This window comes from Equus przewalskii, chromosome 26 (assembly GCF_037783145.1).
Source record: "Equus przewalskii isolate Varuska chromosome 26, EquPr2, whole genome shotgun sequence".
NCBI lineage: Eukaryota > Metazoa > Chordata > Mammalia > Perissodactyla > Equidae > Equus > Equus przewalskii.
The window spans coordinates 30,577,409-30,591,654 of record NC_091856.1 but is presented as its reverse complement, the minus strand read 5'-3'; the positions used below and the strand labels follow the sequence as shown (position 1 = coordinate 30,591,654).

The following is a 14,246-nucleotide window of genomic DNA, read 5'->3' as shown; positions in this document are numbered from 1 at the left end:
CCCTCCGGCGGCCAGCGAGGATGTGGCCTTGAGAGGTGAGAGAATAAAGACGGGAAGTCTGTTTGGGAGGCTGCTGGAGTCATCTAGAAGAGGCCCGGGGCCTGAGAAACGGCAGGGCCGACTTCAGCGAGGGTGGAGCGGCAGTAGGCGCTCCAAGTTGAGAGTGCCCTCAAAGGAAGGCTCTGGCCGAGCAGAGGCGGGGAAAGGCGTGTCCGCGGGGCAGGTTCCAGGGAGGAGAGGGAACCGAACATCTCAGGAGAGTTCCCCAGGCCAAAGGAGGGGGCCCAGGGGGAGGGGCCGGGGCACCCCCGCAGAGGACAAGCGTCGGCGGGTCGGAGGGGCCCCGCGTGTTGGGGACCACCGGGCGCCAGGATGGGCGGGGCCGTGAGGCAGCAGGTGCGCGTTACCTGCGGGGCGAGGATGGGCCGGCGGAGCTGGGCTGGGTCCCGGGGCACCGCAGAGAGGCTCCCCGGAGGAGGGAGACCTCCCCTGGACGTCAGGGGGGCTATTTCCCGACCTTGTCCTTGAGCATTTACAAGAGGCGGGCAGGGCACGTTGCCCACAGCCCGGAATCCGCCCGGAGCCTCGGCTTTGCTCGGGGCCGGCCTCAGGACCGGCGCCTTGGGGGCGTCTCCTCGGGTTTGGATCCCCGACCCCCGCCAGGTGTTTCTCGGAGGCGACCCCCTCCTGCACCTGCAGCTCGGGCGGCCCAGTCCCCCTTGAGCCCCGGCCGCTCGGCCCAGGCTCCTCGCCCGATCGCCGAAGATCCCCCCAGCGACCCCTCCCCGCGCCGCGGCCTCGCCACCCTGGGTCCCCTCAGACCGCCACCCCCCACGTGGCCCGCCCGCCGCACCCCTCCCCGGCCGCGGTACCTGGGGCTCTCGAAGCTGCACCCCCTGCGCCGCAGCGCCGCCCTCTTCTGCCGCAGGAGCGCAGCGGCCGCCCAGCCGGGCTCCGGCTCCATCGCCCCGGGCGGGGGCCGCGGGCTCGGGCGCGCTCGGGTGGGCTCGGGCCTCGGCGGGGCTCGGCGGGCCGCTCGGCTCTCGCGCCGCAGCCCACGCCCCGCCCCGCGGGCCTGCCGGGCCCAGGCCCCGCCCCGCCCCGCCCTTCAGCCCAGCCCGCTCAGGGCCCCTCAGGCTGGTCCCCAGGCTCCGCCCCGGCCCCGCCCCGAACTTCAGCCCACCCTCACTCTGTACCCCCCCGCCCCCACCTCAGCCGGGCCCAGGCCACCGCCGCCCCGCCCTGAACTTCACCCGGCCCACTCCGTGCGCCTCTCACCCAGGTCCAGGCCCCGCCCAGGCCCCGCCCCAAAGGTCATCCTAGCCCGACCCCCGCGACTTCACGGGATCCAGACACCGACCCGGCTCCGCCCCGAACTCAACCCAGCCCACTCCGTGCCCCTCAGTCGGCTCCAGGCCCGGCTTCGGCCCCGCCTTGAACTTCAGCCCCGCCCACTCCATGCCCCCCTCAGCGGGCTCCTGGCCCCGCCGTGGCCCCGCCCCGAATTTCATCCTAGCCAGCCGTGCGCAACACCGCGGGGTCTACGCCCCGCCCCGGCCCCACCCACGATTTAGCCCCGCCCACTCCATGCCCCTCAGCCCCGTCCAGGCCACGCCCCTTCCCCGCCCCGTATTTCCTTCCAGCCCGCCGTGCGCAACTCCTCGGGGCCTACGCCCCGCCCTGCCCCCGCCCTGCCCCCGCCCCACCATTTAGCCCCGCCCACCCCGTGACCCTCAGCCGGGCCCAGGCCCCGCCCCGGCCCCACCACGCGCCCTAGCCACGCCCCTCCCAGCCCGGCCCGCCCCGCCGGGATCCAGCACTGGCTCTCCGCAGCTCTGCTCAGCCTAGAAGGTCAAAACGCCCACCCGGTCCTCAGCTTTGGACGGTCCACTGCCCCGCCGCCCCCGCCCCTGCCGCCCCTCAGCACAGACCCGTGCCCCGCCCACCTACCCCCGACTATTGAGCTTCCGCAGGCCCTCGCCCTAACCTCAAGGGTCGGCTCCCTGGAGCATCGCCCCTTCACGCCCCACGACCTCCCGGCCCTTTCTAACGGAGCGCCGTCCCCTCTGGGGGCCGCCCTTCCCTGTGCCCCGCCCACAAGCACAGCCCCGCTTTCTCTCTCCAAAGCCCCCAGTCCGTGCGGGCCGCTCACTCCCCGGGCTTCCTCAACCTGCCCCGCCCCGCCCCGGCCCCGCCCCGCCGGTGGCCCGTCCACTCCGCCTCACCTCCGCGGGCGTCCAGGCGCGGGGCGGGTACAGTGCCGGCCCTCCGGGCTAAACAGGCGTCTACCGTGCCCTCTGCATTGACTCGCGGACCTCTCCGTCCTTCTAGAGGAGCTACTGCCGTCTCCCGGCGGCCCTTTGTGGCGCTGGAGGCAGGGAGGGGCTGGAGATTTGCAGACTGCCGGTCGTGGGTTCAAGCCTTGACTTCGTCACTTTCCAGCTGTGTGACAGCCACCACATCCCACCGTCCTCACCTGTCCCCAAGTCACACGCATCCGTGTTAGAGCGCTGCACTGTGGCTGAGGACAGCGACCCCATCTGGGTAGGGCTGGGGGCCACAGTGCCATCTAAGTCCTGAGGAGGTGAGCTAGGGCCCTGCAGCAAGCGGGGCTTGTCGTGGCTAGGGAGGTGTGGCCATGCTGGCCTGGAACTGGGAGCACATGCTGGAGCAGAGCCTGAGGAGTGTGTATGTGTGAGCCTGTGCTTGGAGAATCAGCCACTGCAGCTTTGGAAAGCACTAGCTGGGAAACTGAGGCAGGCAGGGCCAGGGGCTCCCCTGATCAACTTGGATCATGTCACTCCCTGGCCCACACTCCCTCAGTGACTTCCAGGTGCCTTCCTGGTAAGGCCTGGACTCCTTTGCTCCTGCACATCCCAGCAGAGGAGCCGGTCCGGAGAGAGAAGGGGAGAGAAAGATGTAGGGGGCTTTCCATTGCTCTTTCCAGCCCCTTGACACTCCTCCTTGGTCCTCCCCTCAGGTTTCCATGAGACGACCCGTGTAAGACAGTCCCCCTTTTCTCTTAGGCAAGCTAGAGTGGGTTTCTGGTTTTGCCCGGCATCATGAACTCCCCCCGGCATATCTTTTCAGACGTGGATCCCGTTACTCCTCCAAGTCCTTCCCTCAGTGAGACTGGGTGGCCTGCTTGCCCAGCCTCATCCTGCTCCTTCTCCTTTCTGGCTCCTTGCCTCCCCCTCCCTCCATGTGTTCAGAGATCTCTGAATCTCCAATGCCCCTGCCTTCTACAGCCTCCCCAGATCCCCCACATCCTTCCCTGAGTGCCGCCCGCTCCAACTCTGTCCCTCCCTGGGGGCACTGCTCCTATATGTCATTTATGTTCTAGTAACCTCTTAGCTGGGCCCTGAGCGCCCCACACCTCCTCCATGTCTGTGTCTGGCACAGCAACTGTTTGCTAAGTGAATGCACATGACTTTAATAAATTGAGCAATATTCATTGGAAAACACATTTAATTTCAAAGTAAACAAAGATGTTTGTACATTAAAGTATTTAATTAGCGAAACAATTATTATCAGTGTAACAAGCTGAAAAATACAGCAACTTGATACAAGACTGAGGTAACAAAATACTTCACCAAAAATCTAAAGATTCCCACGGAGGGCTGATGTTCAGTGGTTATTGTGGGTGAGACAATTCACAAGAATTAGGAAAGTCCTTATACAACTGCATGCAGGGGGTCTGCTGGAAAAAAAGACAGCCCAGGAGAGTGCAACAGATTTAACAAGAAACGAATTAAAATGTAGAAACTGATTTTCAACTTACTTTGAAGAATACATAAGAAATTGAAAACTACTCTCTACGCAACATTTTGAATGCTAAGTGGAAAACCATGCATTTTGGCACGAAATTTATCAAAGATTATACCATACTAATAAATTAATTTCTATTGTTTCATTACTGAATGGTCACAGTCGTTCAGAAATGGATAAAGAGATGAGTGGTTGTAAAGGACAGATGATCCATCGCACTGTGCTGCGAGCAGGCATGTCAGGGCTGCCCATGGCGTACGCACACTTGTGCAGCACAGGGCTGCAAGGTGGCCCATGGGACAAGTTCTGAACATCCAAGAAACGCAGCTCTTGCTCATGCTTCACTTGCATTTAACACTGAAATTAAACCCAAAAACCTCTGAAGTAAATACTGCGAACATTCTGACCCTACTCTCTCATTCCCCCTCAGTCCTCAATGTCCCAACCACAGCTCTGTGCCTGGCTGTTCTGTGCCATCCAGCCTCCAGGACAGTGACTCCATCTAGTCCTCATTGCAACTGAACTCACTGATCAAGAGGCTGGTCAGTCTGGTGAGCCTTTTGAAGCCTTTCTGGAGGAACCTGCATAGGGTTTGTACCCAGTGCTAGGAGAGAGGCAGGGTCTTGCCAGCAGAGATGGCGTGGTGAAAATTATTTGTTCGTTGAGTGGTCAGCTCCACGAGGCCAGGGTTCGGGTCTGTCTTGTTCTCAGCCATTTATATCCCGGGTGGAGCCTGGCACACGGGAAGCACTCGCTAGAGAGGTGGATGAATGAAGGAATGGGAGGATTTGCGCGGAGAAGCTATTTCAAAGGGACTCTTGTAGTTTTTTTTTTTTCTTTTTTAAACATGAACTCACCCAGCACGTCAGTATGATGTGGGGCTGAGGAAAGTCATTTATGAAGTCACAAAAAATAAGTTAGCTTGTGTCGTTAGCAATGTTCACCTGGTTAGAAGCATCAGCGATGTGCGTGCAGAGCTCTAGACGCCACCTGTGGAATGAAAGCAGACCCTGCTTGCGAACAGCTTCCTACTTTCAGGGACCATTTTCCACCTGTAAGATGGCATCATAAAAGATACACCTCTTGGGCTTGGGAGGTGAGAGGAAGACGATGAAAGAAATAGTCATCTCGGTAAGAAAAACAATGCTTTATAAATTCAGTTGGCAAGAGAGAGTGGGTTCTTTCCTAGGCAAAATGCCTTCAAGTTCTTCCTCTTTACTTCCACAGGGGGGCAGCATGAGGAGCGGGCTTCTTCAGGGAGGGAGGGAGGCCACATTCCCTCCCTGGGCACACTCGGAACAACATTTGTACTGCTCTGCACCACATCAACCCTCCACAAAGTATGTCACTTGTCAGAATGCACTTGGCTGACCTTGAGTTACAAAACTTGTTCAACTGAGAGGGGCAAAAATTACTTCCGGGGAGAGGTAAGTAAGCTGTTCTTGGGGCATCACAATGATACTGGCTACCTACTCCACAGTTTGTAGACAGCATTCTATAATTTTCATTCTGGGGTGCCATGATCTGTTTGGCTTGGAAAAAAAAAAAAAAGATACAGCACATGCATGCAGGACATACCACCTTCAATGGTTTCACAAATATTTGTGCACTGCGGACAGCCAAGGAGTAAAACCCAGAAATGCGTCCGTCCAGGGTGAGAATTCACTCTTGGACTGTCCCCATTGGGGTTTGTGCCCGGCCTCCTCGCCTGCTGCTTGCGGGACAAACCAACACTAGGAAGGCAGTCAGCACTGAACTCACAGGTTGGCCCTGCACCCACGCTGGGAGTGCTTCAGCTCCGTCTGCAGGACTCTCCTGGTAGCTTCAAGGTTCTTACCACTTCTACAAGGACTGTGCCAACAAGGTCTAAACGGATTCTTCAAGAGTCCAATCTAAGAATGCTTCTGGGATGGGATGTGGGACCAGCCTCAATTCGTGAGAAGACTAAACACTTTGACAAGAATTGCGATTGTGCTATTTCAAAATTAGGCTCAGAAGAAAACATTTGTGAAAGACGAGAAAAATTTGTGAAGGGCAGGAAATTAACTGATTGAGTGGAGCCTGAAATTCTGAGGCTTTTGGATTGGCATCTATATTTCATGTGAGAAAAACCAGGGGAGTTTGAAGAGTGGAGAAACCCAAGGAAAATAAGTAGCTGATGGTCCAGTCTCACACTTTCATCCAAACTTCAGACTTTAAGAAAATGAACAGGTAGAATCAGATTCAGTGTAGGTGAGAGCAATAACACGGCGGTTCTGGGGAGAGCTGTTTGCAGCGTCTGGTGTTTTCATTCAACCTCGTTGAATGGTCGTGGGTACGAATTCGGTGCACGCATCTAGACCTGGCTGTGGGTGGGTGTGAAATGCTCCAGTGGCCAAGGTTTGCTGGCATTAGCTCTACCATCTGGAGTTTCTCCTGGCACAAAAGTATTCTAGAGTTTGTTCCAAAGGGGGGTCAGTTACTGAGCACAGTAAGGCTCGACCACAAAATAAGACCCTGATGACAATTCCTTTCCTCACCCTTTCATTCAAATTTTCAGAAGAGTCGTCACCGTTTGATCAAAATACACTGGTGGGTCCTTTAGCAGTTTTTAAACTGACCTATTACAGTTTCCTGGTTAAGATGCTGTTGGAACCACCTTGCCCAGAAACGCTTAAGGGTAGTTTGATATGTGATCAGTATGAGCTCTGAAACCATAACAGTGACAAGGACTCAGAAATTCAGTCTCTTTCAGAAAACTATTGAAGGGTTTCCTTCTCAGAATGAGGACACCCAGATCAGAGACAGAGAGAGAAGTTGTGGTGATAAAGCTACTATAAATAAAGCTAATTTTTATTCATTATTTTGAATAAAAATGTATTTGTGCAAAATAAAAGTCACTTAAGAATACGACAAAGAGTGACAGAGGAAGGACGTTGTTCACATGGAGAGCTCTTAACTGAATGCAGAGCTCGGACCGTTCACTCCCCAGGGCTTGCTCTCTTGTCACCACGGTCATCAACAATTGTGCCCTTGGACTTGGATGATGGAGAACTTGCTGGTGACTGTGTTTAGGGGCAAGATTGGGAGAGCTTAAGGCCTCCTGTCACTCAGCTCCCCAGTGTAATCAGGAATCGCAGTGGGCCACCCCGGCAGTGGAGGCAAAGGGGTGAGATGATGGGGGCCAGAGCCTTGCCCCGCGGGGAGAGGTTGATGCAAAGTAGCTGCTGGGCGGCTATTCAAGAGAGCATGGCGGCTTCCGAGCTGCTGCTGAGAAGCTGGGAGAAGGTGTCACAAGTTCCCCTTCTGGCATGGTGGGAGGGAGTGAGAAGAGAAGAGCCTTCAGACCCCGAGGGAGGGGGATAGGAGGAAGCAAGCAGGCCAGTGGCCCAGTCCACAGTCCTGAAGCCAGGTCCTGCCTCTGAAGAGCTGACAGCAACAAGGCCTGGAAGGGACCCGGGGGCCAGGGAGCAGGCCTTCCAGATGAATAGCACCCATAGGAACAGAAAACAAGACACAATTTAAGGCATTGTTGTTTACAGTAAAAGAACGCAAGGGACCCTTAACACAGGAGGAATCTGGGCTCTCACTCTGACCTTCCACGATGGGCAAGGCTGTCACTGAAGGTTAAAGCAGGGCCTCAAAGTGAATGAAGTGTGTGATGTCACAAGTCTTGTGCCAAAATGCATGTTTCTCGAAGAGTCCACACTCGCTCGCGCACACACGTATACGGCACGCACACTCAGAGGACGCTTTAGGGGTTGTACAAAATCTGAGGCAGCCCTGTGGGCGAGCAACCCCGTGCACTTGGGGTGTAAAAAGCCAGTTCCACAGCCTGTTCCTTCTCTCTGGCCCCTCAACACAGGTTAACAGTGTCCACTCTTCTGCAGGAGAAAGCACTGGGGACCCACCGTGGGCCGAATGCTCTCTAGTCGCAGCAGCAGCTCGTGGACGGACGAGGGCCCAGAGAGGGAGGGCGGGGTGTACAGTTTGGGGTCCAATCACGGCCCAGTGAGGTGGCGCTGCAGAATGAGTGTCATGAGGGTCGCTGGGGATTGGCAGGTGGATCCAGCACTGGTGGAGCCCTCCGGACTGTGAGGCCACAGGCGGGGTCCCCTTGAGTTCGGCTGTGGGTCTCCCAGCACCCTGGCCAACAGCCTGTGTCCAGGACCTGCGCTTCACCACCAGTCCCAGGCCAGGCTCCCAGAAGCCTCTGAAGTCACGCCAAGTCCTGCAGAGACTTACTCAAACGACATAAGGTTTGCAGGTACCTAGAAGAGAAAGCTCAGCCTCTTGTCACAGTTCCAACCTTGCAGACGGGGACAAGGGCTGGTCCCTAAGGGAAGGGACCAGGCCTTTCCCAGTCAGTCTGTGAATGAGCAGGTCAGGTGGGGAGAGGACACAGCAGGAATAACAAGCGCCATTTGCTAAGTGACCACTGCGTGCCAGGCATTGCTCTGAATACTTCATATGTGCATGGCCTCCAGTCCTCACAACAGCCCCGTGAGGCAGGTACTGGGAGGATCCCCATTATAGAGATGAGGAAACTGAGGCTTAGAGAGGTGAAGTACACAGCGACCAAGTAGCAGGGCTAAGACACCAGAGCCCACGCTCTCAACTGCTATCCTTGGGTTGAAATACAGCTCCATTTGGAGTGGAGAGGAGACGAATAGGCATATGCCTCCAGAAGGGAAACCAGTGGGGGGAAGCAGGGGGACAAGGGAGGCAGGAATTGGCAAATGAAAGCACACGGAGGAAGTCTGGGGATATTGGGAACCCTAAGACCTTCCCATAGCTGTGTCCCCAGGACAAGATCCCAGCTTCTACGGGGGGACCGCCAGCCCAAGGTCAGTGTCTTTACCCCTCCCTTCCAAGCTGCTAACACGCCCCTAGCCCCAGGCCTCCCTGCCAGCACTGCTGTGGGGTTCCAGGAGATTTGATGAGAAGCAATTTCATCAAAAACAAATCCACACTGGTATCAATTTGGTCAAAACGATGAACTGGAAAAATTGCATCTCCTTGCACCAGGAGACAGCTATAAGAATGGCCACAGCAGTGTTGTTCAAAATAGCAAAATGCAGGAAATCATTTTTGGAATCACTGAGAGAAGACCTGATAAAAAAAGTCAGTACAAATAAATGAATGACAGCTGTACACACTGACACAGATGAATCTTAGGAACACACTGTAGGAAAAAAGCAAGTGACAGAAGAAAATGTACAGTTATGGTTCTATTTATAAAAAAAGTTTAAAAAAAATGTAGCCCAGACAATACCTTAAGGAAGGGAGGGAGGAAGTGGCATTAGGAAGAGGGCCCTGGGGCTGGGAGCGCTTCCAAGGCCCTGGGCGCCCTGCCTTTAGGCTGGTGGGTGGGTGGCGGGTACAGGGGTGTTTTGTTTTATTGCTGTGGTTCACACCTTACACATACCTTATAAATAAGGTTTAAGCGTATTCAGTGCTAGTAAAAACAATTTTAAGAAATGCAATTCTACAAAAAAGGAAACGAATCTGAGCCACTGAGATTTCCCAGGAGGCTAAGGCACTTCTGTGACGCCCTCGTCGCTCCCTCCCGGTACATCATCACACGAGGCACTGTGGCTTACTGAAATAATCCTCTGCTGCGGGATATTGAGTTGTTGCCAACTTCTCATTATTGCGCACGGCACCGAGTGGGAGTATTTGGTTGAAAGTAAATTAAAAATAAAAGGGGGGAAAAGTGGAAAAAATAAAAGATCCGCCTCCTAAAAATAGGACAAAAATACGTAAAAGTTGCAAAACCTTGCCATGACACACCACATTTGCCATACCTGAAATTCCATCCATTTGTCCTTCTGACCAAACGCCTGCTCTGCCAAATGGATTCGACCCAGTTCTCTGCCACCTGCCGTGGGGCTGCTGCTGCCCCGGAGAGGGAGAATGGGCTCTTGCTCAGAGCAACCACGGCTGCTCCCAGCTGGGGCCGCCAGAGTGCAAAGGCTGTTGCCACGGGGCGGACACCGAGCCCCATTTCCTTCCTCTCCTCCACCAGCCTGGTGGCCCACTTAAGGGCTGTCAGTCCCTGTCAGACCTGGAGCCACCCCAGCCTCCTGCTCACAGGTCATGGGGCCACCTGTGTGTGCAGGTGAGCTCCAAGACTCTGTGCTCTTCGAGTGGCACTCAGAGCTAATGAGGGTCCCCACACATGCACGGTGGGACCAGTGCAGACGAGGTCAGGCCACTCTTCCTCTCTTATTGTGACCTGAGGCGGCACCAGCCTTGTTCAAGCCTCAACACCTTGTTCACTTTGCATCAACTTAAGGTGACTGTTGACCAAAACTCCCAGTCTTTCCATCACGGAGATGGGCAATTACATTTGTTTAACATGAAGAATATACGTAGCACTCTAGAAACCACAGAATTATAGTTTCTTGTACATCATTTTGGAAATTTTATATGCACAAACAAACATATAATAAAAATGCATATTATTTTAACCAAATGAGATGGGCCTCACATACGCTTTGACGCTCTGCTTTTTGACTTACAGCCTGGAGCTCCTCTCAGGTGACCACGCTCAGACCTGCCACCACCTTTCCAATTGCTATCAGGTGTTGCACAATAGGGATTTACTGAGCGTCACCGAGGTTCCAGGGTTTTCCTATCAAGGACAATGCTGCAGCGAACATTCTTAACCACCACCTTTGTGTGCTTGTGTGAGCACAGCCCTCGGACGAGCTCCCAGCAGGCGGACAGGTGAGTCGAGGGACTCAAACGCAATTTATTTTGAGCTTCCTTGTGGTACCTCGAGTTTATCCCTGGATCAGTCTTGTCCTACTGTTTTAATTTGTTGAGGACTTTTTGCTAATTCTACTTTCTAGCTTCTTATCTATAATTTGATCAGCTTGTCACATATGTCCTCATCTATGTTACAGGTGAAAATCCTGAATAGGACCAAACAGAGCACAGAAACATGGGACATGCCATCAGAGACCTCCCTCTGCTTTACGAGAACTGCTTTGAGGGGTCAAGAAGTCTGTGACTGTGCTGTGACCAGCATGACATAAGGCCTTCACCTCCGGGACCCCAATGCCTGGCGTGAACTGGCCTTTGCTGAGGTCCTCTCAGACCTCGGAGCTGCCGCCTGCCAGCTGCTGCCCACCCTTCCTCCTCGGAGCCCCCGTCTACGCCAAGGCCTGGTGCCCTCTCCCCAGTCTGAGGAGAGAGACCCAACGGCCCAGCTCCCTCTTCTGGCTGATGCCTGGGGAACACAGACAAGGAGGCTTAGGGACGGGAGCACCAATCCTGGCACAGCAGCCCCATGCTGCCCCTGTCTGGTGCTGAGGGCTGGGGCAGCCATTCCTCTTACAAGCCTGGACAGTGGGGGCTGTGCTGCCAGGCCTTTAGCTCAACTGCAGGAGGCTGAGCAAGCCAGGGGCTCCCCAAGAAGTCTGAGGCGGAAGAACAAGTACAGAGTTTGGGTCAGGCAGGCCTGTGTTAGATCTCACTAACGGTGGGAACTTAAACAAGCGTCTGCCACCTTTTCTGAGCCTCAGCGTCCTCAGCATAAAACGGAGACAGTAAGAGAACCTACCTCACAGGGATGTTGGGAGGATTCAGCCAATTCCTGTGTGTAAAGCATTTCACGTAATGCCTGGTCCTGGGCGGGGTGGCATGATCGGGGGAGGGCCGAGCCACGAACCAGGCCCAGCAGACCAGGGGTCCGGGTGACTCATACATGCTGAGGAGCCAAGAGCCCCATTCATCAGCAGCCATGGTCGGCTCTCAATAAATTAGTATTATTATTATTCCTAAGGGTGTGGGGGCAGGGAGGCCCTTTAGTCAGTTTGGAGCGTTCCCATGAATCAGCTTTTATGGGGATGATCCAAATAGACGCTACAGCCTGACCCTTGGGGCAATATCGCACCTGCCACCTAACTGTCCCCATGGCTGTTTCTATGGCATTTCTTTTAGTGGGAAAGACACAGGGACCAGATTGAAAGTTCTTGTCTGAAGCTGGGCCTAGTTCTAAGCTGAGCAGGAGGTGCCCTGTCTCACTGGAAAAGGCTGATCAAAAGAGGGGCCTGAGCCTAGCTGACAGGCTCTGAGGGAGGAGCGAGCCCTATTTCATACAGACCCTTAGTCCTAAGGGAGGCAGAGGGTATTTCAGGTGACAAGCAGGGTTTTGGTGACTTTACCTGAGGCCTGTTGCTTTTACATGCATCATCCAAATGCTTGTGCCACAGTATTGCATGAAACCGGGAGCCAGTCTGGAACTTGTAAACATTGCCTGACGGGTAGAGAAACCGCTGGTTAAGAAGAGGGTCACTCGGGAGGGTGTGCCTGTGACTGTGGCGTGAAGGTAAACGTGATCACGGTAACTCAATGAAGGGAGGTCAGGGGCAGCCCAAGGCAACCTTGGGGCTTGCAGAGGAGGAGCCCCCGGCACTCCCAGGCTGTCTCTTTGGACCAGGGCTCTGAACTATTTTTTGGGCCATGGTGCCTTTGGCTCTGGTGAAGCCTGTAGACTCTTCTCAGAATAATGTTTTCAAATGCATAAAATAAAATATAAAGGAAATCAATAATACTGAAATACAGTTATCAAACTACTAAAAAGCAAATGAGTGATGTGGTTCTACATGTGCTTTTCTTTTTGAGGAAGATTAGCCCTGACCTCACATCCGCCACCCATCTTCCTCTTTTTGCTGAGGAAGATTGTCCCTGAGCTAACACCTGTGCCCATTTTCCTCTACTTTATATGTGGACGCCTGCCACAGCATGGCTTGCCAAGTGATGCGTAGGTCTGCACCCGGAATCCGAACTGGCGAACCCCTGGCTGCTGTAGCAGAGTGCACGAACTTAACTGCCGCCCCGCCAGGCCAGCCCCGCACGTGCTTTCCATTAACGCACTAATAACAAGACCTAGGGGGCAGCTCTGCTACTGTACTGCTATTCAAAGAGATGAGCACGAATGACACATCCGAGATACCAGGACGTCTGTGGTTTCCCTTGCAGATAAAAATCACAGACATTGCGAACATTCTAGTAGTTTAATACTTATCATTAAAGAAGTTAGAGGTCAAGGAAAACAAAGACATAATTTTTTCCCACCCAAGTTCAGAGACCCTTGAATTCTATCCAAGGCCCCTGGCCACCTGCTGTGTCACATTTCCCTCTGCCTGACAGTGCTTTCCTCTGGACCAAGGCCCAAGAGTGGTCTGTGGTCCCATGGCCACAAGGTCTTTAAGTCAAGCTTGTGTAGGCCCAGCCTTTTCTTCCTAAGGAAACCACCTCAAATCTGGGCCAAGAGCCTCGAGGAAGAAACTCAAATGGTGATCAGACTGAGGACACGTTATGACGTGTGTAGCTGATGTGGGTTCAGTCACTCAGACGGAGAGCAGAGAACATGGCTCCTCTTGTCTCCGTTCCCTGGGCTCCTTGAGGCTCCTGTTTCTTCACTTCCCAGCTAACATTAGAACCCTGACAGTCAAGATGTGCTCTCTCGACCAGCAGCAGCATCTGCATTACCCGGGAGCTTGTTAGAAATGCAGCATCTTGGTCTCCACTCCAGATGTATTGAATCCAAAGCTGGAGTTTAACAAGAGCCCCAAGTGATCTGCACGTACACAAACCCTGAACCAGACCTGCCTGTGAAGGGGTGAAGGTGCCTGGAGACCTTACAGCCCCGCCGAGCTTGCCTGGAGAGAACCCAAGACCCAGGCAACTGGGGGTTTTGTCATGCGACATGGGCTACCAAGGAGACTAGCATGGCCTATTCTGAATGTCACTGCAGACAGGGGTCCTGGACCAGACGGCGTTCAGAGCTTTTTCTTTCCAGCACGGTCATGGGGTAAGGATAGAACCAGGGGGGACTGGCAGACAACTGGGCAAGTTAAAGATGGGGCTTTTGTAAAAGGGTTCTTCTCTGATTTGGCCTTGGACCAGGACCCTGCCAGAGTCTCGTGGCACAGGTAATGTCAGGGCATCCCTGAAATCTCCCAAGACCCTTTCAGCCACATGGTCTCTGCCTCATCCAGGACTAGGTTATTGATTCCAAGACCCTCAGGCTGTGGCTCCAGGGGTGATGGCACCAGTAGCTGTAGGTGAGGCCACAGAAAGGACTCCTGCAGCCACGTGCCATGCACACCACTCAGTGGACACACCGACCAGGATCTAAGCAGCTTTTTGGACCACTGAGGGGACCCTGTGAACATCAGAACCTAGAGCAAAGGGAAAGCAGCGGCCTCAAAAGTTCTACTATTTCAAAACCCACATTTAGCAGAGGAGGAAACAGGGCTGAGAGAAGCAGCAGCACCGGCTCCAGGCCCGTGGCCTACCTTTGTCGGGGTTGTTCAGCTGGAAGATATCTGGGTGCTCAGGGTCGTCAGGCAGCTGCACCATCCAGCCCACGATGGAGACCTTTTTGCCCGGTGTGGATTTATACTGGAGAGGAATCAGAGCACAGCTGGGGGGCCCATGCCCTCCACTCCTCAAGGAAGGCCGACGTGTGCCCCGCCACCGCC

At 54.6% G+C, this 14,246-nt stretch overlaps 2 protein-coding genes across 54 annotated transcripts in view; both read right to left on the bottom strand.

Moving 5' to 3' along the window:
• The window catches only part of GARNL3 (GTPase activating Rap/RanGAP domain like 3), a 148,150-nt gene extending 147,072 nt beyond the window's left edge, over positions 1–1,078 (bottom strand). For 2 of the 4 annotated variants that reach the window (XM_070595513.1, XM_070595514.1), the window contains exon 1: positions 873–1,078. In XM_070595513.1, the coding sequence (XP_070451614.1) occupies positions 873–964 (92 nt within the window). In that variant the 5' untranslated portion in view covers positions 965–1,078. The remainder of the gene's footprint in view (positions 1–872) is intronic. The other 2 variants (XM_070595516.1, XM_070595515.1) reach the window with 2 other exon arrangements.
• A 2,372-nt stretch (positions 1,079–3,450) lies between these two features.
• Positions 3,451–14,246, bottom strand: part of RALGPS1 (Ral GEF with PH domain and SH3 binding motif 1) — a 309,385-nt gene continuing 298,589 nt past the window's right edge. For 26 of the 50 annotated variants that reach the window (XR_011533384.1, XR_011533385.1, XM_070595478.1 and 23 more), the window contains 3 exons: positions 14,061–14,166; positions 11,922–12,013; positions 3,451–8,018 (listed from right to left, as the gene is read on the bottom strand). Coding sequence is in view for 47 of the 50 variants with exons in the window: in XM_070595478.1 (XP_070451579.1) it covers positions 7,989–8,018; positions 11,922–12,013; positions 14,061–14,166 (228 nt within the window). In the remaining 3 variants the exon portion in view is untranslated. Of the gene's footprint in view, positions 8,019–10,616; positions 12,014–14,060; positions 14,167–14,246 lie in introns of those variants that run through there. The other 24 variants (XM_070595469.1, XM_070595485.1, XM_070595467.1 and 21 more) reach the window with 2 other exon arrangements.